This window comes from Malus sylvestris, chromosome 12 (assembly GCF_916048215.2).
Source record: "Malus sylvestris chromosome 12, drMalSylv7.2, whole genome shotgun sequence".
Lineage (NCBI taxonomy): Eukaryota > Viridiplantae > Streptophyta > Magnoliopsida > Rosales > Rosaceae > Malus > Malus sylvestris.
The window spans coordinates 25,762,390-25,787,341 of NC_062271.1; the positions used below are offsets into that span (position 1 = coordinate 25,762,390).

At 38.1% G+C, this 24,952-nt stretch overlaps 2 protein-coding genes and 1 non-coding gene across 4 annotated transcripts; 2 read left to right on the forward strand and 1 right to left on the reverse strand.

Moving 5' to 3' along the window:
• Nucleotides 1-2,122: 2,122 nt before the first annotated feature.
• On the forward strand, nucleotides 2,123-4,856 carry LOC126592819 (CBL-interacting protein kinase 2-like). Its single transcript, XM_050258605.1, has 2 exons — nucleotides 2,123-2,337; nucleotides 2,879-4,856. Exon 2 carries the CDS (start codon nucleotides 3,259-3,261, stop codon nucleotides 4,708-4,710), a length of 1,452 nt encoding a protein of 483 aa, XP_050114562.1. The 5' UTR covers nucleotides 2,123-2,337; nucleotides 2,879-3,258; the 3' UTR covers nucleotides 4,711-4,856.
• A 778-nt stretch (nucleotides 4,857-5,634) lies between these two features.
• TRNAY-GUA (transfer RNA tyrosine (anticodon GUA)) lies at nucleotides 5,635-5,727 on the forward strand. The gene is made up of 2 exons: nucleotides 5,635-5,671; nucleotides 5,692-5,727. It is a non-coding gene; the product is annotated as a tRNA-Tyr (tRNA).
• Nucleotides 5,728-8,263: 2,536 nt separating this feature from the next.
• On the reverse strand, nucleotides 8,264-13,004 carry LOC126593269 (stress response protein nst1-like). 2 transcript variants are annotated; one of them, XM_050259287.1, is made up of 4 exons: nucleotides 12,792-13,004; nucleotides 10,953-12,642; nucleotides 9,509-10,539; nucleotides 8,264-8,688 (listed from the first exon to the last, which is right to left on the reverse strand). In XM_050259287.1, exons 2-4 carry the CDS (start codon nucleotides 12,438-12,440, stop codon nucleotides 8,562-8,564), a joined length of 2,646 nt encoding a protein of 881 aa, XP_050115244.1. In that variant the 5' UTR covers nucleotides 12,441-12,642; nucleotides 12,792-13,004; the 3' UTR covers nucleotides 8,264-8,561. The 2 variants fall into 2 exon arrangements, with proteins under 2 accessions (XP_050115244.1, XP_050115245.1); XM_050259288.1 differs by having other exon boundaries at nucleotides 8,383-8,685.
• Between the last annotated feature and the right edge of the window lie 11,948 nt (nucleotides 13,005-24,952).

Here is a 24,952-nt window from a genome sequence, read left to right on the forward strand (position 1 = left end):
CACAATTACATTTTCACCCCCGTATATTTTGGATCGTTTCAGCTTAGGAAAACAATTTTTGCATTTTTTTTTTCTCCTTGCACACACACTATTCGTTCATGTCGATTAATACTGATTTAACTTATTCAATCGAAAAGTCAAAATTAAACGAGCTTATTAAAAAAGAAAATGAATTCGTAATCTCCCCCAACTTCTTCTCCTCCTCTTATTCTTGTGGAGGTTTTTTTGAGAAAAAAAAAAAGACAATTCGTAACAAATTAAGATTTTCCACTATTTTTGGATCCGAATGATGGTTGGAAATTTCACTCTCATCATCATAACCACTTCGTAGAAAGCTGATGTTCGCACGATTCACTGAACCACTTGTCGCGATTTCCTATCCATGTGGCTTGAAATGCTTCGTTATTCATGGTTTGGTTTATCGAAGGGACATGCATTGATTTTGTACGGAGCAGCGCGCGGCCAACTCCAACACCGGAGACGGTGGGGCCCGAGGATGGGCAACCGGACGCGTGGGTTTGTGACAGGCAATCGCCGAGCGGAACGTGGAAGGTTGGCAGCCGTCGCAGTTGAAACCTGTAAGTGGGTGGACTTGGTACGTGACCTGAGGAAGGTCAAGCCTCCGCTAAATACCAAAAACTGGAAACTAATTCATTAATTCCGACAAAAAAGAGAATAATAAACTAACAACAAATAGTCCCACTGACTTTCGGGTTGTCGTGTGCTGATTGGTTGCTGGGTGACACCTGCAAATGACGTCCGAGCCATGAAGCTTCACATGGCCCCGCCCCCAGCCTACCCAAATTCTGTGCAACTGTGCATTGCATCTGCACCCCCAAATCACTATTTTATTTTGATTATGTCACTTAAATCTTGTTCTAATTTTGTGGTGATTAAGGCTTATGGAATCAAATTGAGTTTCTCATTTGGAGTGCTTCCCATATTGAGAAGAATATTTTCAATTTTTTTAAAAAACCCGGTTTTTATGTGTTTTATTGACAGCTAAAAGCGTTTACGTTTGGAAGACAAAATAAAGCGGTTGTACATCGTAAGAAAAATACAAAGGAGATTCTCTCAAAGTGAGGCTCTACAGGGACTCTCCGCTACCTCATTGTGGTAGCAAAATTTTGCCATGTTCAGTCTTGACGAATTTGTACTACAAAACAAATAACACTTTTGATCAGGGAAAAAAGCCACAAGTCTGTATCCCTGAAAAGGGCTTGTATATGCAGCCTTCAGCTTACCAAGAACTAGTGGAGATGGGGCATTCGTAGAGAGGAGAGGTGGTTGGCCATGGTAGGGTTCTGCCTACACTTGGTGGGTTCTGATTGGCCAAGGTGAGTTATATGTAGGATGAATGAGGAAAAAAAATCCCAAAAATATTAATTAGGAGATAATATCTTGAGATGATGAGGTAGGTATCCTTGATTGATTGTGATGATGATTTCTTACTTGTTTGAGTTGATTTTTAATCAGATATGTATTAAAAATAAGATTCGGTGATTAATCATATCATAAATGTCTTTAATTTTTCTATGCCACGAGCATTAGAGCTTAATGTAGTCGTAGTATGCTCGAACCTCCAAGTATGTTGAACTGCATGAGAATATTTGTAGACCTTGCCTATTTAATGAGGGTATTCTTTTTTAAGGAATAAGTTCAAATATCGTTTTTTGGATTTTTTGAGATTCTTTTTTGCTCTACATTTATATTTTTTACATAATGTTATAATTTTAGCATGAAAATTAATATAAAACTATAAATGACAAAGAGTTTTTGAAATACTGATATCCATCGCGTTAAAGCCGTGCTAATTGCAAAGCAGCGATGAAGATTCATGCTAAGCCTCCAATTAAGAAAAGTAAACAAGTGTAATGGCAGACACAATAGTTTAGAAACATGATAAGCGCTTAATGCTTTTCCGTTTAACAAAAGAGTATGTCGTTGGCAAAACAAAACAGATATATTTATCTAAATTTTAAAAATATTTTATCAAAGTTTATGGAAATAATGTTATATTAATAAGAAAAAGGTGGCATCTTTGTAATTATTCCCCGAACAGTGAGTGGCAGTGCTGTAATCTCAGGGAAACAAGAAGACAACAACAAAAAAACAAACGATTGGGAAAATTATTGGTTGCCGTTGGCGCGTTAGGCACAGCGCTCCACCCTTTTTTTCTTGCTTTAAATCTAAAAGCCAAGCACCAAGCATTTCATTCTCTTCAAATTCTCCCTTTTTTTCTTGCTTTAAATCTAAAAGACAACCACCAAGCATTTCATTCTCTTCAAATTCTCTTCATTCTTTCAACTGGGGAAGAATTTCTGCTTTAATTTCAAGGTAAAGTTCGAATCTTTTTATTCGATTCTGGTTTTCTTTGCTGTTTCTGTTGAGTGTGAATTTTTCAATTTTGTTTGTTTTTAGGTTGAGGGTTTTTGTTTCGAATCTGTTTACTGTTTGGTTGCCGAGAAAATTTGAGTTTTTTCTTTTATTTTCCCTTCTTGATATGCTGAAATCTTGGAAATCTGAAGCTGGGAAATGGGTTTTTCTTCCTGGTTCTTTTTGGATGAGTCTTGGTTGAATATATCGAGTTTAAGAAATGATTATGTTGCTGAATTGTAATTATTTCTTGTTGCAAATTAATAAAAAGCTGCAAATTATTTATAAATTGTTGAAATACTTGGTGAAGTTCACAGCTTTCAAATATGAAAGATAGAGAAATTGACGAAATGTTGTAAAATATTAAAGCTTTGACAGGGTTGTTGTAAACTTGTAATTCACTGTGAAAACTACGCATTTTTTCGAACTTACTTCCAAATTATGCACCAAATTTAAGCATGGAAGGGTCAAAGATCTTATGTTTCCGTTGTTTTTCTCTCAGGTGAGGATCTGGTTTCGCGTCCGGTTGAGTTTGAGCAAGTCATCTTCCTCAGTTTTCTCTTGGTTATCAAAGACGAAAGCCAGGGAATGCTGAAAGATGTGCGTCAAGGTCGAGAGCTCTCCATCTCTTACTGATGAGGTTGTGGCTCTGTTTGAGCTGCCCTTGCTTATCAATGATGAGATTGATAAAACTCGCTACGAGTTCAGATTCTATGCTCAAGTGCCCACTTCAGTGAGAAATATAGGCGGGCACATCTTGTCAAAACATGATGTCTATGAAGATGGTTGAACTTTTATATTCTTGAGAATATAGCTTCTGTATTATATATTACGCTATCGGGTAGAAGTAGCTTCTGCAGTGTACAAGAATAGTAGCTGGAGATGGAGAAAAAAGGGAGCGTGTTGATGCAGCGGTATGAATTGGGGCGATTATTAGGGCAAGGAACCTTTGCCAAGGTTCACCATGCGAGGAACCTTAAAACCGGCATGAGTGTTGCGATTAAGATAATTGATAAAGAGAGGGTCTTGAAGGTCGGAATGATTGATCAGATTAAGCGAGAAATTTCTGTCATGCGACTGATTAGACACCCGAATGTTGTGGAGCTTTATGAGGTAATGGCCACCAAAACCAAGATTTACTTTGTCATGGAGTATGTCAAAGGCGGTGAGCTCTTCAACAAGGTTTCCAAAGGCAAGCTAAAAGAGGATGTTGCTAGGAAATATTTTCAGCAGCTCATCAGTGCTGTTGATTACTGCCATAGTCGAGGAGTCTGCCATCGGGATTTGAAACCAGAAAACCTACTTTTGGATGAGAATGAGGATCTAAAGGTTTCAGATTTCGGATTTAGTGCCCTTGGTGAATCTAAGCGCCAAGATGGTCTGCTTCATACAACCTGTGGAACCCCTGCATACGTTGCTCCAGAAGTAATAAACAGGAAAGGCTATGATGGCGCCAAGGCTGACATTTGGTCATGTGGGGTGGTGTTGTATGTTCTATTGGCTGGCTATCTCCCATTTCACGATTCAAATCTGATGGAGATGTATAGGAAGATTGGTAAGGGTGAATTCAAATTCCCGAACTGGTTTTCTCCGGAAGTACGCAGGTTGCTGTCAAAGATCATGGACCCGAATCCAAATACTCGGATGTCCATTGCCAAAATTATGCAGAGTTCTTGGTGCCGGAAGGGACTCGTCCAGAAACCTGTAATTGCTGAGGTACCAATGAAAGAGCCAGCCCCTCTGGATGTTGATGCAATTTTTGGAGCTAATGAAGATAGCAATTCTTCTGTGGAGTCAAAGCAAGAATTATCAAAGCCATCTAACTTGAATGCTTTCGACATCATCTCCTACTCAGCAGGCTTTGACTTGTCTGGATTGTTTGAGCAGACAGATCAGAAAAAGGAAGTGCGGTTTACGTCCAACAAAACGGCCTCCACCATCATCTCTAAGCTGGAGGACATTGCCAAGCGTCTGAAACTGAAAATAAAGAAGTGGGATGGAGGGTTGTTGAAAATGGAAGGGTCCACAGAAGGCAGGAAGGGGGTGCTGGGCATTGAAACCGAGATATTTGAAATCACCCCGTCTTTTCATCTGGTAGAAGTGAAGAAGTCTAGTGGAGATACACTGGAGTATCGCAAGGCCATGAAGAAAGATATCAGACCAGCTCTCAAGGACATTGTTTGGACTTGGCAAGGAGAGGAGCAGCAGCAACAAGAAGAGCAACCGGAACTCGGGCAGCAGCTGCTGCAGCAACAAGAACAAGAGCTGCCACAACTAGGGCAGCAAGAGCAACAGCCTTCTCTGGCAATCCCAGTGCACGCAGTCGCACCCTAGGATTCATAAAAATCGAATAAAAAAAGGGTAGCGGATTCGTTTGTAGTATGTCCTAGTATGAACTTTGTTGGTCCATTATCGAGAAACATTAATCATTGTAGCGATTGCAAAGTACAATGAATGCAAGAATTTGAATTTTTCTTAAACCTATTGCTAATGCAAGAATTTTCCTACTACATGTAAATAAATTACAAGCGGATTAAAAAATAAAAAATAAAACATTGAATAAGAGCTGCAGCAAGAAAACACTAATCAAGCTGTGTAAGAAGAAGAAGAAGATGATGAAACCAAAGTCCTCCAAAGGTAGTGTCCGCTTGCCATGTCAACGAACGTCCAAAAACCCTTTCCGGCAGCAGATGCAACCTTGGAAGACAAGGAAGGGGATGCCGATTGACCTTTGAGCGAACTGAGCAGTTCCTGGTGATGGTCAGCACAAGTAGTAGAATCTTGGAACAAGTTTTCGAGGTTCCTCAAAGCGAAGAATGCGGCGAGCGCGGCGGACAAGAAGATGAGTATGAACCTCAGCGGACACATTCTTTCCTTTCCTTCTTCTTTCTTGCTTTCGTAAATTCTTTCCTTGTTTCTTTGTTAACGTTGGATTTAGAAGTTAAGAATTAAGAGCAACTATTTGAGAGAGATGTGGCTGTGGCTGTGGCTGTAGCTGCTTAAATAGCCAATCTATGCTTCTCCTAATACAACTCAGATTTGGAATTAGAATGCAAAGTGGACGTGGAAATTTTGGATCAGCGGAGGTTTTGGGATTACCGAGTGACTTTGTTTTTTTGACCACATATTTGACGGGTAGAATGTGTAAAAAACAACCTAAAAGGTGGCAAATGCTGCCTTACACTTTTTTTATTTTTTATTTTTTGGTATGTTTTACTAATGGGATACTACAACGTATAATAGGAACAACATCAACAACCGACCTTAGCTCAGTTGGTAGAGCGGAGGACTGTAGTGGGTAAAAGCCTGTCAGGCATCCTTAGGTCACTGGTTCGAATCCGGTAGGTCGGATTTCCCTTTTTTTCTTTTTCTTTTTCTTTTTTTTTATATTTTTTATTTTTTATTTTTGAGGCATATCTTTTTAAGAAAACTAATGAAAAGGATTTGAAAACTTTGAGTTTTAATGATAATTTTTTTTTTTTTTTTTTTTGAGGCATATCTTTTTAGGAAAACTAATGAAAAGGATTTGAAAACTTTGAGTTTTAATGATAAGGACAAAATAAAGGGTAAAGTGAATAGTACCAGGATTAACTTTTTAGTGTAAAAATGTGGTTTTTCGTTAAAATGAACAGTACCGGGAGCTTTTCGTTAAAGTTCCCTATCTTTTTCTAATTTTATTAATAATGTTTCATGTATTTTAGTCAAGACACCTGTCTTGTTCTAACACGATGAATAAAAACTAGGATTAGGATCCTCTCCTGAGCAAATGGAGAGGATCCTCTTGACCGGGCCCATCAGGCCGTTCAAAATTTATCCAACGGCTACAAACAGGGGGCTCCACTAAAAATTATAATAATTATAGCCCTTGGATAATTTTTGAACAGTCCGATGGACCTAGTCAGGAGGATCCTCTCCATCTGCTCAGGAGAGGATCCTGATCCTAAAAACTAAACTAGTTACTCAGGATTGTGCGGTGCTCTATTGCATTCAAGTTCAATCTTCTTCTCCGTACACTGGAGTAGCTAAAATATTGATTCGTCAAAATAAGAGTTCAATAGTGTTTCTTTTCCTTTAACCTTGATGATCTTTGAGAGGAATGACCTTTTATGCATCATGGGATGACGTTAGTCATGTGAACATGTCTCGTGAGGCCAGTCAAAAGCTGGAGTGTAATGGTCTTTGCCACGTAAGGATGGGCAATGGTTATGGCGGACGGGTAATCACGGTTATTTACCCATAACCGTTTATACTCATATCCGCATAACCGTTTACCTGTTGGGTAATTGCCTAAATGGTTGTACTCATACCCATAACCGTTTATAAACGGTTAACCATACCCATAACCGCGTACCTATTTAACAGTAACCGTATACCCGTTTATCCGTTTATCCATTTTTTAACTCATTTACCCCTTTTTGCGCCTATTTACATATTTTTTTAATTGTAACCATATACAACTCCAATAATTGAAATAATTAAGACGAACGATAGTTTTAATCAATCAAGGTAATATAATATATTTGCTAATAATTGATTTTTTTACTAACAAAATACCTCTCATTACTTAAGCAAGCATATTGGAAAGAAAATTCATGTATTTTCGACATATTTTTCTTCTATACCCAAGCAATTATTCAATTATAACATCCATATGATTACAAAGTAAAGCTTCTAAAAACTATCATTATCTTGAATACTAAATAATTCATAGCTCTAAAATATTTCTAAACTAAACACCTTCAAACACTAATGCTTTAAGCACATTCAATCACAAAGTCTCATCGGCTACAAAAGAAATGTATAAATTGAATTAGTATCCCAAAATAAATGTTTCTAACCAGAGGTGTTGGCATATAGGAGGAAATACGTATGAAGGATCAAAAAGGACAACTAGAAGAGAATGCATTAAGTAAGGTATAACTAGCGAATGTGACCTTAGATTATACATCATATTCATACCACAGGTCCACAACTGGTTCCCACGGCAACAATTAAAAAGTGAATTAAACATACCAATCATATTCATCACCTAGCTACTATGATGCACAACACCATTATAGCTACTATGATGCACATCACCATTATAGCCCAAAATGTCAAATCTATACCAGTCAGATTCCTCAGTGCACCATTAAGAGAAATAGAAATTTAAAATCTTACAGATTAGGTTTTTTATTTTTTTTATTTTATATATCTATTAAAATAAACAGGTAACCGTTATAACCGCAGTTAATATTCATAACCGTCCATTTAAATTTTATGGATAAACGGTTATACCCATAACCGTAACCGTGAAATTTAAATGGACGGATAACCACAATTACCCATAACTAATGGATATTTGCCCATCCCTACTGCCAAGTGACACTTTTCTAGCCTTCTGATCAAATGGTAACTTCAATCCAACATTTTTTTTTAAATGTAAAGTAAAAAATTATAAGAAAATCATAAAATTTTGAAAAAAAAAAATGAATCTATTAAAATTTGACGAATATATTTAAAATAAAATAAAATCCCTTTTTTTTTTGTCGAAATAAAATTTGGACACCGCAACTATATTAGCAACCTATTCTGAATTCATCTCATCTATGAAATAATTATTAAGTAATTGAATCATACGTAAAAGAAAAAATAATAATCATTGCCAATAGTAACTAACACGTCTATTACTATTCATAACAGAACTCCCCTAAAACCCCTATTGGAGCAAAATCCACCCAAATCAACAATCTTACCACCGCATTAACCATGGTTAGATGAGTGCTATTTAACCTCCAACCATAGTTAGATGAGTGTCGTTTGTTCGATTCTCTAAACCGCTTATTCAACAGGGAAGCAGGTGTTCAACAACTCAGTGCTAAAAAAACCCTTAAAAACGACCAGGAACAAGCGGAAAACAACTATATATAGGAATGAAGGGACTCCTTGGTTCCTCTTGCTAGTTAGTATGTTACAAGATATCCAACATTCATATCATGGTTCAAGCAAAGAGAGAGGGAGGGCAAATGCAGCAGAATTCTTAGTATTCCTATCCAAGCTACTGTTAAGTAAACATCAATCTCCCTTATAAAGAAGAGCAGGAAGATACAATGCGTCCAGTATTTTCTAAACTATCCGCCAAAACAGGCTATTTGACCACTAGTACAGGAGGCAGACTGTTTCTCATTTTCTGTTTTCAATTAAAATCACCAAAGCGGCTGTACATTTGGATTCGGGGTCGGATACATACCCCTGACAGGAGGCCTCAACACATATGGCTTTCCAACACCGTCCCCTGTTCCCGTCACAGCGCATTCATCCCATTCCTTTCTGCTGGAAAACAAAAACCAAATCACAACAAAAATTAGATCACCGTTATCAACTGGAAGGCATTTTCAAACAATGAATTCTATTTAACACTGAGATAAATAGCACGACAGAATAGCAAACCAAGCAAGGACTCCATGACTTGGTTAAAAGCACTGCATAAATCTACTCGTTGTCCAACCATTCAAAACAAACTTATACTAACTATTATTCAGTGACAACTTTAATTGAGTTCCAGCTTTGGGGTTGTGCCTATCGCATCAATGAAAACTCTTACCAACTTCCGTCCACGACATGGTACATGGTCAACCTCATCCAATGACAAGGTTTGGCAAATAGAGGCAACAAAACATACAAGCCATTTAATGAAGAAATTACTCCCACAACAACATAACTAAAACATCAAGCTATATACTGTGCATATCCAAACCCTTTCTCAGCACATTAGAACTCCAACGTCCACCCTAGTGCTATACAGGATTATATTGCAAGAACTGAAGAAAATATGCGTAGACGTTTCCACTTGCCCTTCCTGATTCATTATTGATTCAAACGCCCACCCTAGTGTTGTCCTGGATGGATTACATTGCAAGAACGGGAAAGAATAAAAAAGTGTAAACATTTTAACTTTCCCTTCGTGATTCATTATTGTTTCTAGTTGACATTCTTCGCTTCAGGCAAGAACAAATATCCCTAACCTTTACACACCACTATTACAGGACAGTAATCCCGCCATAATTAATCTATAAAAGCTCTATGAAGGACATAAAAAGCAAGTTTTAGAAACTAAATTCGAAATACAGAGGATGAGGTGTGATGCACTTACTCGGACCAACCATTCGCTTGAGGCAGCTCAAATGGATGGTTACCAGTAGCTCTGATGGGACTCCCAAAAATCAGTTCATTCTTCGAAGTTTCGTCTGGAGGTCTCAGATGAAAATGGTTTTCAGCTGTTGACAATGGAGGAAAAAAGGCTTTCTGCAACCAAGGATCATGATCACCGGAACCAGTAACAGGGCTAAAGGTTCCGCCATTCTGGCCATTTCCAAGAAAAATTCTCTGATTCTTAGGAGATTGAGAGCCAGAAACAACCTGATCTTCTGTAGTAAACAGTGATACTGATGATGGGTGCAAAAGATCATCCTTGTTTGATCTGTTCAGTTCTGGAGGTAGAAACCAGCTTGGAGAGCCACCTGCAAAACCTAGACCTTCCTGACCAAGAGGGCAACTGTTCCACATTTGCCACGTTCCCTTATCATTTGCACTTGCATCATCCAAGGGGTAAGCATGCATATCATGGGCCTTTGGGGTACTAGGGAAGCGACTAGAATTATTAAGCTTTTCTCGCGACATTGGTGACTCGATTGGAGATGGCTTGTTCACTTCAGATGAAGCAGGTCCATTCTTCAATGTGCGAGGCCTCTCCAATCCCATGTTTAATTGAAAATTATCAAGTGACTCAGAAACTGGCCCAAGCAAGGATACCGGATCAGGGACGTAACTTGGGTCTTCAAAAAGCTCTGGCTCCTCGGGTATAAGTTCATGATGTCCTTCTCCAATGTGAGGAAATATGGGATCAATTGCGGGTGAAAAACCTAAACTGCTGCTAGTAGATCCTTTTGGATAGGTAGTAGATAAAGCGAATGGTGATGGCAGCCCAAAGTTGATTGGATTATCAAATGATTGGATTGATGACGACTGGCCAGATAACTGAGAACTTTGAACTTTTGTCTGAGACTTTGCTTTTGGTCTACTTATTACATTTACACTTGATGATGAAGGCACTGACGATGAACGAGTAAACAACTGCTGCCATGATTTTTTAGGTGCAGTCCCTGACTGTGGTTCTGAGTGAACCTGCATTGAAATGGATCACATTGTAACACTTATTGTATGCATCTAAATGTTGTTATAATATGCCTAATATTATTATCATTTATGAGGCAACAGGAGTTGAAATTAGTGTTTCACTTTGTAGATTTTTGGGTAGAAGTTCCAAGAAGGATCCAGAAAATGTTGAGCCTGAATCTACTTAAGTTACAGAACTGTTGAACTTGATACAATCACATTTTTAAATGCTCAGAAAGTCAAAAACAACCTAATAGATAAACGGCATAATGAACAAACTCAACTGGATCACAGGTATCTATAATTCCCATGAAAATTATTAGTGTATAAATTCTCCCTTAGAAGTTAGGCAGGCTACTGATACATATTTAAAGTTATATGAAAGCACATATTAACAATGAGGTATAAAGCAAGAAACTTACAGGGCGGTGGACACTCTTATCATCTCCATTAATAAAAGGTCTTGCAGCTACGCGCTCAGGTGGACATAAGTCTCTCTTCTGGGCATAATAACTATGGACATGATCTACAGAACTGCTAGATTTGGTTTCTTTTGTCATTGTAGTATTAGCATCCTTTCCAAAGAAACTACCTCCACCAAATGCCTTTGAAGAATTAAAAATCGTACCCCTCATGCGGTCCAGGTACCTAGATCCAGCATTTCCCTGAATAAAATTGTTTGCAGATGCATTTTTTATATTATTCCCCATCTCCGTGCTTTGTCCCTTAAGAAAATCTGCCCCTGATTTCAGATGTTCCCTGCGGTCAATGTCACTCTTCTTGTCAAGGTCCCGCTTTCGTTCATTTTCCTTACCTGCTCTCTTTTCCAGCTCTTCTGCATCAGAGTTGCTCTTGCTAGAACCCTTGTCTTTCTCTTTCCTTCTTTCCTGTCGTTTCTTTTCTGCTTCCTTCTTAGTATCTTTTTCAATCACAGGTGGTGATGATTTCCCACGTTCAGCTTCCTTTTTCTCATCCCTAAGTCTCCTGCGTTCCTCAACCAACCTTGCAACTTCCTCCCTCTGCTTTCTTTCTTCCTCCTCCCAAAGCTCCTTCTCTATCTTAGCCTGTCTCTTCTCTTCAGCTTTTCTGCGGGCCTTTTCTCCTCTACTTTCATTCAAGTTGGCCCCATTCTCGCCCCTCTTGGCCAATCCTTTACGATCTCCGTCAGATGCATCATCTGATGTACTACTACTAAAAAGCTTTCTCCAAAGCCATCTAACACTCAAGAAAAAAAAGGTTAGTAGCTTGCAAGCAAAATTAACAACACCTGAATACGACTTTTCTGCCAAGCAACTCTCATCCGCTCCAAAAACACCGCTCCCGTCCTTTCTCCAATAACTAGACTTTCCTCCAACAGAACCATTGACCCAATTTCCATTCTCCGACCAATCTTGACCTTGCATCCACCCATTTTCAGACCACGCCTTTCCATTCAATATCTTTCCACCCTTTCCAACTAAATCTTTGATGATCCCAGACTTCGAAAGTCCCATCCCGGGTACCTCAGGTAAGTCCAAAACCGGTCTCTTTGATAAATGCCCACAATACGAACACATAAACCGACCACCACCAGGATTCTGATCCCTATATGGTGTCGAGCAGTTTCGACACCGCCTTGTTGCTGTTTTCCTCAGCTTTTGCAACTCTATTGCCTCAAACCTTTTCCTCTCTCTAAGCATTGCATTCCTCCGCAAGCGCCAAGCTGAAAGCTGAGGCATCAAAACCTCATACCAGAAGAGAGTAACCAAGAGCACAACAACACAAGCGAGTCTAGGCGAAGTTATCTCAAATCGGAAAGCTGGTGGTAGAAGCTGAGAGAGACCCCACAGTCCTATTAATGGAATAACTAACCAAGGAAGCATTGTAGCAACCCGGCGAGACCACTTCTGAATCACACAAAGTATACACATTATCCTCTAGCATACGCCTATCTTTCCCAGTCTCGAATTTCGACAAATTAAAAACCCTTAGATTTTCAGACAGCAAACTTCCCCAAGCAACAATGCTCCGAATAGCAAACCCTAACCCTAATTTCCCGCTCAAATCGAAAACCAAGACAACAAATTTCCCCAACGTCGCCAAGAACCCTAGAAGCAACTAAAATCTCGAACCCTTCAAGATACAAAAAAGCATGGAAAAAGACAATTCACCATTAATGTTTGAGCAGCACCCAAAAGAGCTCGAAAATTCAATCAAATTTAGGGTTTTCAAGATTCTGAGCTGCACATCAATCAAATGGGTTCAGCGATTCGGAGACTTACAGATTCGAAGTGCATGCCGTATTCGGAATGAGGGCCCAAGTTTCGGAAGGCTAATTGGAGCCGCCGCCGCCGCTTTGAAAAGGGTTTAGGACTCGGATTCGGGTCGCACCGGCCGTTGAGCTCGTTTTATCGCTTTCGTTGCGAAACAGCACCAAAGTTGAGAAACTGCGATGATGGAAAGAAAGCAGAAAAAGATAAGAGAGATGGAGAAGAAATTGAGACAACGTAAAGAAAATCAATTATATAACCAAGCACTGGACCGCCCGGTCGGACCGGGTTCGAAGTCAACCGGTCTTTGAATCGTCGGTTTGGTAAACGTGAAATTTCTTATTGTTAAAAAGTGGGTTTTTTTTTTTTTTTTTTTTTTTTGACAAAAATTATATTAGATATGGGTTTAATTTGAGGGTCAGAGTTGATTAATTGTTTAATTAAATAAGTAAATTTAATTAGGGAAATATTATTGCAGTCATTGATGGGTGCATTTAGGGAAGGCGTGATTAGCATTTGAAATGTCTTTTGCATGCCAAATTAATTAATTACTAATTACGTTTAAGGGTAAAAATTTAGCTTGAAATTTGTCAAAGTGGGCGGGGTCTTTTCTTGTTCTTCAAGGAGGTCAGATTTTGACTAGAATTTGAAGCTCGTGGCAGGTTTTGAGGATAAAGCGAAAAGAGTATGTGAACGATGATAGAAAATCGTGGGGCAGATATTATGATGTGAGTTTAGGGTAATTGGTAAGGAGAGAATCTTGGGATCCCTTATTCTTTCCATGTATAGTAAGTCTAGATAACAGGAATAATCCCGTAGTTTTAGTTTAATTGGAGTTTTGGTTTTTGAAATAAAAATAAATTGTGAGTATCTGTCTTTGAACTTATAATAATATGGAGCAATGGTCTTTTGGGCCAACTTTGTTAAAACTTCTATCTATTTTTTGTCCTTTTAAACCCTTTATTTTGGATAAAAATTCTAACAAATGTAGCATAAAGGATAATTGATTCGCATTATAATAAGTTCAGGAACAAATACTCATGGATTTTAAGTTATTCAAAACTTCATTCAGAGACAACTGCTCCAATTTTCTTTAATAATTTTTATCAAATAAGTAATTGCTAGGGAGGGTGAAATTATGGATACATATAATCGAGTACAAAATTTCTTGTGTAAAAGTAATTACTTATAATCATTTAAACTTTCATCTCAAATAACCAAAAATAGAAAGTAAAAAAATCGCTTGAGCTGCAAATTTTTTTTTTTTTTTTTATCATAGTTGATTATTAGATAACGCATATTAAAGACCACTGTACATTTACATTAATTCTTTATTATTCAAATTTTCTTTAATTTGGTTTCTTCCCTTTTTTCGATAGAACTGAAGCTCACGCAGTTGCTCAATTGAGACTAGGAGTCTCTTCCCTCCTCTTTCCATCCATTTCCATCCATTTCTCTCACATTCTCTTATTATGTCTTTCTCTTGCTATAAAAAATTAATAAAAGATGTTAGCGTGGCTTAACTGTGACCGTTCAAATAGGAGGAGAATGAATGGAAGGGAAAAAAAGAGGGGAAAGAATCCTACTCCGTTCAATTGTTTGCTAAGTATCAAACTGTCAATAGAAAGATTGTTGCTAGCCGCGTGATCCCCTCATATGGTTGTTATTTGAGTTTTAATGACACATTGTACAGAAAAAAGGTGAGTTACAGGTTATAGTAGAAAGAATATGAGAGAGAAGGAGAGCGTAATCTTGAATTTTATTAACTTCTAACTAGAAGTACTTGTACCTAATTTTCTTCTTCCATATTCGTTTGCTTCTCCTAAATTAGTCCAAGCCAAAGAGAAGTTATATAGCTAATTAACCAAATCTTGCAAATACTTATTTTGTATTATTGTCACACACCCAACTCAAGAAAACATGAAATAAATAATTAACCAAATCTTGCAAGTACTTATATTTCATTATTGTCACAAACCCAACTCAAGAAAACATGAAATAAATACACAAACTAGTTCATCATCTGGTTGTTGGTCTCGTGCCACTCTTCTTCCCAAACTGAAAAGACATTCCAAGTTCGAATCTTCTCCCTCGTACTATCCAAATTCGAATGACAAATCCGCTATGTTTTTTTTCTTTACTACAAATTTATATTTTAGAAGCTGCCTATGCAGGCCAAAACAGTCTGAAATCATCTTGTCATGGTTTGAAACTAGCAACAGAAAATAAAAAAGAATTGGTTGACGTTAGTTCAAATTGATTTTATATTAACAAATAATCTAGTATCTTCGTATTCATTGGCTCACCAAACACGAAAACAAATTGTAGTTTGCTAGAATAAATGTTACATTATAATGTTGAACTTGAAATATTAATATTTCCTCATCGAAGTCAAAATTATTCAAGAATATCCTGAAGAATAAAGTTTTGGCTCCTCAAAGATTTGTAGAAGTTTCTCTGCAAAATATTTTATGGTTTCGTAAACATTATGCTTATGATCAGAACTGTTCATATTATAAACTATTATGTAAAATTATCTCTGTAAAAATTTAATTAAAAATAAGGTTGTTTAGTCAGTAAATTGTAACAGATAGATAAATAACTGGTAATGCTTTCACCAATTCAATGTCATCTCATATTTTTATTGATTTTTTTACAAACATGTTCTTAACACATTAATTTATATTAACAGTTTCGATCATAAGAAAAAAAAAATTGTAGGCTTATCAACCTCTCATGTGAGCCCATTACTCATTGCTTTCTTGGCCCATGATCATATATTTTGCTTTAACGGGCTTATATCTAGTAAGTTATTAAAATCTTGTCTTTTTGGTCTTTTCGATCGCCTACAACTCTTACCGTAGCTAAATCTAATTTATTTAAATAAAAATATTAAAATTTCTTTGGAAGTGTTTTTAAAATGATTCAAAATGTTCTTAAAAAAATATTTTTGGGTTCCAAAAGTCTTGAAATGTTTCCTGTAAGAAGTATCAGTTATGTGTTTTTGCTTAAAGCACTTCAAATGTTTTTCTAGGATTTACTTAGATTTTCACTAAAGATTGCTTCAAAAAACATTCTCACCTAAAGTACTTTCAGCTGCTTTAAAAGAACTTCCAAACAAGTCATTGGTTAGCTTCTTTTTATTTAAAGTTTTTTTTATATACTAAGGTTTTAACGAGACCACTCTTTGCATCCTCATATTTGTAATATTTCCATTATCAATGATATTTAATCTTACAACTAAAAAAAAAAAAATTGGCGAGGCTATATTATTCATCAACAATTGACAATGCCACAATCACACCCACATAAGTTGTAATTTGTGTAACTTATAAAAAGAACAAACAACCATGTGTTAGCCAAAAGATCGAGTGTGTAGCAGACCAAGGATCTCAACAGAGAACCATGGTAATATTACTGAAACGAAACTTAGTTTTCCACAGCCATTGTATGTGCAACACGTGTGTGGTCGGACCAAAAGGAAACAAAATTGCAACCAATAATGCAGAACTATCGAAACCAACCAAAAGGCATGGAAATGGATATTGCCGATTGAGCATCTTCAATAGATAAGAACCAAGAGAAAGGGATGAGGCCAAAAAGTTTATACAGGGGTGCTTGTAAAAAGGACATGACACACAAACACATATGCAGAATATATAGGGTGAAGTATCGATTTAGTTCTTGAATTATCATAAGTGAAGAATCCTTTTTTTTTTTTGTGAAAATTTTCTTCAAAAATTGCTAATTCATCGTATTATTATGTCAGTGAGATTTTCCATTTCATCTCCGCTCTGTAATTTCCGCAAATGTAATACACTAATATAACAAGCCGTCAAAGATTTAAACCAGATAGTTAGCAAAAGATTCAAAGATTTAAACCTAAATCGTAAGAGAAAAGAGAGAGATCGTTCTTCCCTCCTTGTGAAGGGATCACCAATAGTGAACATGTTTATAAATTAATGTAGATTATAGAATTAACTTAGTGCATGCATCATACAATATGACTTTAAAATTGCATAAAAATGACTTTAATATTGCATTAAAAATGACTTTAAAATTGCATAAAAATGACCTTAAAATCGCATCCTAAAAGTTAGAAGAACTTGGTCTACCATACATAAGTAATTTTTCGGTGTATATGAAACACAATCATGTTGTGCCGTCATTATTATTTTACTTAAATTATAGCAAATGAATTTGTTTTTTTTTTAAATCAATATCCATAAAAACATGATATAATGTCTAAATTGTCTGCTCTTATTATAACATATAAACTAGTAAGAATATGGCTTATGTTCTAGTAAAATGCACATTAAGATTTATCCAAATAGGAACTTCCATAAAAGTCGTTTTATTTTGCGTACAAGGTATCTTGGAATGACGATCACGTAGGGTATGGTGGACCATGTCCTGTATTTGTCTTGAGTCTTGACCTGACCCAGACCAAATTATTTTTTCTTTCTTTCTTTCTTTTTTTTTTAAATTTTTTGGCAGACAATTTTTTTTATTTTTTTGTTGTTGTGGTTTTAGAACAATACAAACCTACCCGTATTGTCGTTCATTAATCATATATAGCACATGGTTTTGTCTGCTTTTAATAGCTAAAATTTAGTTTTTTTTTTTTGTCGAAATTCAAATATTATTAAAGATGAATTGAAATGTTTACATCAGAAGTCAGAGTGTTAAACAACCATTCTTGCTCAAAACGATCCCACATATGAAACCCCCCCCCCACACACACACACACACACTCGTGATATAAGAAGCCACTTGATGCGCAGCCCTATTACAGACATAAGGAGTAAACATAAACTTTACTTAACTTAATTGTTGTCGAATATGGTTCATATCCCAAAGGATACCTTCCAAATCTGCCTCCGGAGCCAAGACCCCATTAATCATATCCACCAAGACCTTCGAATCCGTCTCGAATTGAACAAACTCGAACCCAAATTCCACACAAGCCATCAATGCCAATCGCAATGCTTCCACTTCCGCCATCAAACTAGAACCACATCTTATATCTCCCAAACCACCAGCAGCTCTAATGATCCCAACAAAGTCCCTCGCTACCCACCCACAACCCCCCACACTCGTTTGCTTACACCAAGCTCCATCACAGTTCACCTTAATAGTACGAAAAGGGGGCTTCACCCACCGCACATGCACCTCCCCCTCAAGGTTTCACCTAGGACCATGTTGCTGCACAATCTGCCCGCCACCATCACTCGGTGGTATAATAACTGTCTCAAACACTGCACTATTTCAGCATTTCCATATCAGCCACAAACCACATACCACCCACTGCATAAGTTGTTCCGTATCCTTAGTCTCATTATATTTTTTACATAGCCATTTCCAGCACTCCAAAAAGTCTCCACCCTCCACCGTAAGTACATCCAATTGGAGCGCTGAACCATACCAAAATACTTGAGCAAACGGACAACGGAAAATCAAATGTACCTGTGTTTCCATCTCTTCATCACATAACGGGCAACTAGTCTCTAGTTTTATGCCCCTTCTTAGCAAATTAGACCTTACTGGAAGAATATTTCTACAACCCCTCCAAATAAAATGGCATAACTTGGGAGGAACTCTCAACCGCCATAATGCCAACCATATCGGATCATTATCATCTTCTCTACTTGATTGCCCAACACCTTTCCGCCCTAACTCCTTGTTCTTGTTCATTTCTTGAGCAACTAGATACCCAGATTTAACCGAATACATCCCATTACGAGTATAGTGCCATATAAGACGATCAGAACAACCACATTTGCTCAATGGCATGTATAAAATAATACCAGCTTCTTCCGGACTAAAGCACCTCTCTATTTTCTCCCTGTCCCATTGCCCACCAGGTGCTACAATGTCAGACACCCTACTAGGCATATCAATATGTCTTGACAAAGGCTTAAAAGATCTTAGTGTTGGCATCCATGGATCAGTTAAAATATGAATATTTCTTCCATCTCCCACCCTCCAACGAACATCTGCCTTTAGTACTTTCCTTCCTTGTAATATTCCTTTCCAACCCCATGATGTTCCTCTACCCACCGGAGCATCAAGAAATGATGAGGAAGGATAATATTTCGCTTGGAGCACTTTAGCCAACATTGACTCCATATTACAAATCACACGCCACCCCACTTTAGCAAGCATTGCTAAATTAAAGGCAATAATTTCCTTAAAATCAAGACCTCCAACAAACTTTTTCTTCGCAACCTTACTCTAAGCCACCCAATGTAGACCTTTATTAGTCTTTTGATCTCGCCACCAAAATCAAGCAATAACATGCGCAATTTCCTTAGCCAATTGTATTGGAAGTTGGAAGCACGACATTGTATAATTTGGTAAAGCAGACGCCACACTTTTAATTAGTACTTCCTTCCCTGCAACCAACAAAAACTGCTCCGCCCACCCATTAATCCTTTCATCCAATCTATTTCGTACATCTTCGAACACTTTCTTTTTCGATGCCCCAAAATCCGCTTGAATGCCCAAATATTTTCCAAAGCCCTCCTAGTGTCGAATACCCAACACATTTGATAATTGATCTTTCAAAGTCTGAGAGCATCCCTCACTAAAATGCACCGAACTCTTCTCCATATTAATGAATTACCTTGACCCTCCGGCATATTTCTTCAACAACTCCTTAACATTCCGAGCTTCTGTCTCTGTAGCCCGACAAAAAAGAACCGAGTTATCTGCAAAGAATACATGGGAAATGGGCTCAGCTAAGGAATTCATTGTGATACCCCTTATCCGGTCAATTCGTTCCTCATCATGGATTAAAGTTGAAAAACCCTCGACAAAAATAAGGAACAAGAACGGTGACAATGGATCCCCTTGTCGGAGACCTCTACTCGGTTTAATGTTGCTCGTGGCCTCCCCATTAATTACCACACTATACGACACTGTTTGCATACACTTCATCACCCATTAGGAAAAGACATCATCAAATCCTAACTTATGCATCATAGCATTCAGAAACGACCATTCAACTCTATCATGGGCTTTAGCCATGTCCAATTTAAGTGCCATAAAATTAATACCTTCATCATTCCTTTGTCTCATTGAGTGTAAGAGCTCATGACCTACCAAAATATTATCCGAGATTTGCCTTCTTGCTACAAACACCTATTGATTTAGACTTATCACCTTAGGCAGAACTCTCTTTAACCAATTCGTTAACACCTTTGAAATAATCTTGTACACCACATTACATAACGAAATCGGTCTAAATTGAGACATCTTCATTGGATTATCCACCTTGGGAATAAGCACTATATTGGTATGATTCAACTCTTTTAACATTCGCCGCGATTGAAAGAAAGATTTAACCATCCCCATAACCATTCATCCCACCGTTTCCCAATGATGATGGAAAAATCCAGCATTAAATCCATCAGGACCCGACGATTTCGTTCGATGCATTTGATGAATATCATTTTCAATTTCCATATTCGTGATCTGAGCAATCAATTTCCTATTCTCCACTTGATCAACCTTACACGGCACACATGGCATAAGTTCCATTACATTTGCAGGTTGATCCGTGGTGAATAATTGTTGAAACTATCTCACAGTAATATCACTCAACCACTGCTCATCAGTATACCAAGTGCCGGCCTCCTTCTCCAAACCACGAAGAGCATTCATCCGTCTTCGTTTCAATATTTGTGCATGAAAAAAAATTAGTGTTTTTATCACCCTCCTTTAACCACTGCACTCTTGACTTCGTACGCTAATAAACCTCTTCCATCATAACCGCACGCAAATGGTCAGCCTTCAACTGTAGGACTTGATAGCCATCAAACACCGGCTTTTGATACTCCCAACGAATGATCTCCATCAATCGACAAATTTATTTTTCCTCATTACGACCCTCATTTTTCCTCCACATCACTAAACCATGTCTAACTCATTTTAAATTAGCCACCAGTTCAAGATTCGGAGCTCCACCAAGCTTAATACCCCAACAAGATCTCACCACCTATGCACACTGATCCTCCCCGTTCCAACTAGGGTCATACATAAATCTCTTCTTTCGCCTAGGTTGGTCCATCTCCATTAAAAGCACTAACATCGCATGGTCAGACCTCTCGAGCACTACATGCTTAACTACCGCTTATTGATAACTTTGGACCCATTCATTGGTAGCAAGTGCACGATCAATTCTTTCCTGAATAAAACCCTCTTCCCGCCTATTCCTCCATGTATACGGATAACCTTTAAACCCCAAATCCAACAACAGTGATTGAGTGACGAAATTCATGAAGGTCCACATACTAGTTGCCGTCTGCACATTGCCCCCCACCTTCTCCGACTCAAGTAGTAAGTCATTAAAATCACCCATCAGAAGTCATAGTTCTGGATATTCATCAATTCGGTCCATTAACATATCCAACTGTTGCTCTATTTTATGAGCATCAGTACTTGTATACACAACCACAAGTCGCCACCTACAATGTTGTATCTCATCCACAATCAACACCTCAATGAAAAAATCCCCATACTTAACCAATACAACATCATTCGCATCTCTCCAAAACATACACATACCTCATACAATTCCCCTAGGCTCGATTGTATGCATACATGACATTCCAAGCCTTCGTTTTAAGTAACAGTACCTTCTACTATGGTTTTTAGTCTTTAATAACGCCACTACCTCTGGGGAGTGGAGCCTATTCTACTCCATAAGATCATAAACTGTCAGTCCTCCCCGATACCCTGACAGTTCTAACATATGATTTTCATTGCGATCATGGAGACCCCTCGTAGGTGGCTTTCATTTGGTCCAAAGCAGACCTCTGGTGTTTAATTACACGGTACAAATCTTCACATGCTTCCAACCCCTCACTACCATCTTCACGGCTCCTTTTAACCTCTAGAAACAGCTTCAATTATGGGAAGTAGGTTAAACGAATCAGAGTCTTAGGACATCAACCCTTCCCTCAACTCACCACCCATCACAGCCCCTTTCAGGATCCCGTCATGCTTATTCTCCTGTTCAGCAATAATCGGCATATAAAGATCAAAGACAGTACTTGGCTACACAACCTCACTGCTTCCCATATTCCCGCCCTCCTCATCCGGTGGATTATGTAACACAATCCCCCCAGCAGCCACAACAATAATACCCCCCAGGCCAATGAAACTCGCATCAAACTTTGTCTCTCTTTCCCTCCATTGTCGTTCCTGTTCCACATCATCCTGGACATGCCTTCGTTCTTCTACACTCTCATTTCTCCACCAGTTAGATGAGGAAGACGAGCCCATCATCCCCCTTGTTCCTCTTTGTACATCATTTCTCTTTGTAATCACATTCCTACATCACTTCTCTTTGTAATCACATTCCATTTGAGATCGACTTCCACATCGAGCCCTTTGAATGCATATGACGTCTCTATATCCTCCTCTAACCCTTCTTCGCCATCTCGACCCTCCCTACATCGTCGTGTGACATGCCCCACCTTACCACATATAAGACAATAGCTAGGCAACCCCTTATAATGAAAGTCCATCCATATATTACCATCATCAGGAAAATCCACATTAGTTCCCCTTATGATCGGTTCACAGACATTAAAGGAAATCTTAACACACAAAAATCTTCTAATACAATCTCAACCGTCATCTTTATCCACCCTAAGCACCATACCAATCAAACCCCCAATTGTGGATGATATAGCCTCCGTCATACTAATGGGTGGTACATTGTGCGACTGCACCCACATGGACACCAAGTAAAGGGGTTCTGCCCATCGACCACGACGAGCCCATCAACCACCAACACCAAATCATCCTTAAACAGCCACGACTTCTCCGCCTCCAGTACACGACACATGTCCCGGCATCCCACAAAGCGAGCCATGAACCTAGCCCCACCCAGTGCCCTAATTGATACCCCCGCCCTTCCTCTCAAAAGATTCGTAAATTGATTAATAAATCCATTATCATTAACATCATTCCGCGTGAAAACTTCAGCAACCACACTATACTGAAAGCCCAGCAGAGCATCTTCAATAGCTTTCTTCCTAATCTTAATCCCACCCTTCTCATTCTCTGATAATGATAAGCCCGTGCCAAACTTCGTTGTCAAGAACTCCATATTCTGCACACTCGATCTCTCCATTACAAACCCTAATTTTTCAATTTAGTCAAACTCAAAACACAGGCAAAACAAACACCACCAGCAGTCGTGAAGAATCCACTCACTACCAGCCTCTCAAACCTACTGATCACCACTCACTTGCCAGCGCCGTCACAAGTTGAAAACCCTAACCCTAGCACCTTGCGCCACACGCTACACCCTTCTCATGAGGACACTTTTTTGTTGAAATTAAAATTTACATTCTTTTGATTCGAACGTAGGAGTAGTTATATTGACTAGAGTTAATCTAGTTCAAATAATTATCTTTGTAGTTTAAACTAGTTTTAAACTAAAGAGAGGAGAGCGAAAATAGAACTTAATTATTGTATGAGGAACACAATGTTGTAGCTAAACCAGATTTGCAAACTTGCTTTCAATACCTACTTGTTAGAACTAAATTCACGCACCATCGTGAAGGGTGGAGATGCACAAATCTGTGTAACTGGTAAAAGAACAATAAACCGTAAGTTAGCCAAAGATTGGGGGAGGGTGTGCCGGTCAAAGGCTCTCATACGGTCAAGTTAATAAGCAATATAAGACTCAATCAATGGGTAAGAGAATAAGTATATGATAATTGTGTTACCAGAAAATAACCTTAGAAGGTGTATTTATACTAGTCGAGGATGTGATCTTTTAGGATAGGGAATCCGTATTAAACGGGAAAATCGCAAAGGATATATAAAAATAGATATTGTATCGTTTTAGGAGTGTAATTTACTTGCAGCGCACGCCAACCTTAGATGGTAAGGAGTCCAAGATTATAGGCAACCTGATAATTCCTTGTTGGATTGGATTTCGGTCTCTTACAGAACAAGCATGGCCAATCTCAACGAAGTCTCATCGGATTTCACCCACGAATTTTGAAATATGATGATTGTGGCACAAACAGACTTCTAAGCTATTCATATTTTGATCCGTCTAACTCCAGCCTTTGGACACTGCTAACAACCCAAAAAGATTAAATTTAGGGTCATTATAGATATGTACAACGATATATACGTAATTCTGATTCATGCAATCGAATAGTATGCAATCATGCATGTATATAATTGCATGGTGGACCATTTGGCTTGCTATAAAATATTGATTAACAAAGTTGCATAAAGCAGTGTGTGATGGACCCTCTTGCGTTTGTTTATTCATGATCCGACGGTGGATTTGGAACCCGATCACCACTACCCCATGTTGCAACTGCCTACACACCACAGGATTTGGAAGTGACACAAAGAAAATTAATTAAAAATATTATATACTCATCAGTAAACAGTGCCTCAGACGCAAAAATGTATAAAATCAATTCAAATCAAATCAAATCAGAAAAAAAAAATTAGTTTAAAGGGTCGGTGTGTTATGGACCTGGTTTCTCTGCTCTCCCACTTCTCATATACATTCGTCCTTTTTTATTTATGCGATCATGATTAAGTCACGTCAATATTTTATATTATTATTGTTTTTTGTCTTATTATCTTTATAAAAAAAATTAATATAAAATATTGACGTGGTTTAACCGTGACTGCACAAAATAAGGGAGGATAAGAGTATGGAAAGTGGGACCAGGATCGTCTCCTAAGCTAAGGATGAGGATCCACCTCACCAATGGGTGTGGGCCATTGGATGAAAATCCAACGGCTACAAATAGAAGGTTCCTTTAAAATTATAATAATTGTAGCCGTTGAATTTTCATCCAACAGCCCACATCCCTTAATGAGGAGGATCCTCATCCTTAGCTCAGGAGAGGATCCTCCTCCTGGAAAGTGGTAGGGCAAAGAAGCCGGGTCCATGTGTTATTGCGGTTTGATTATCTGCTACGGATAAGGCAGCCAGAGCAAGTGCAGAATGTTAACGATAGGATACTAACTGCAATTTTTGTCAAGCTATACCTACCACTCTGCATCACATTCATATTTCTCCCACGATCCCACACTGGATTTTTAATCAGATAACATGTTGGATACAAGCGAGATACTGAGGTGGGAGAAACCGGTTAATGTGAAGTAATCCAACTATATAT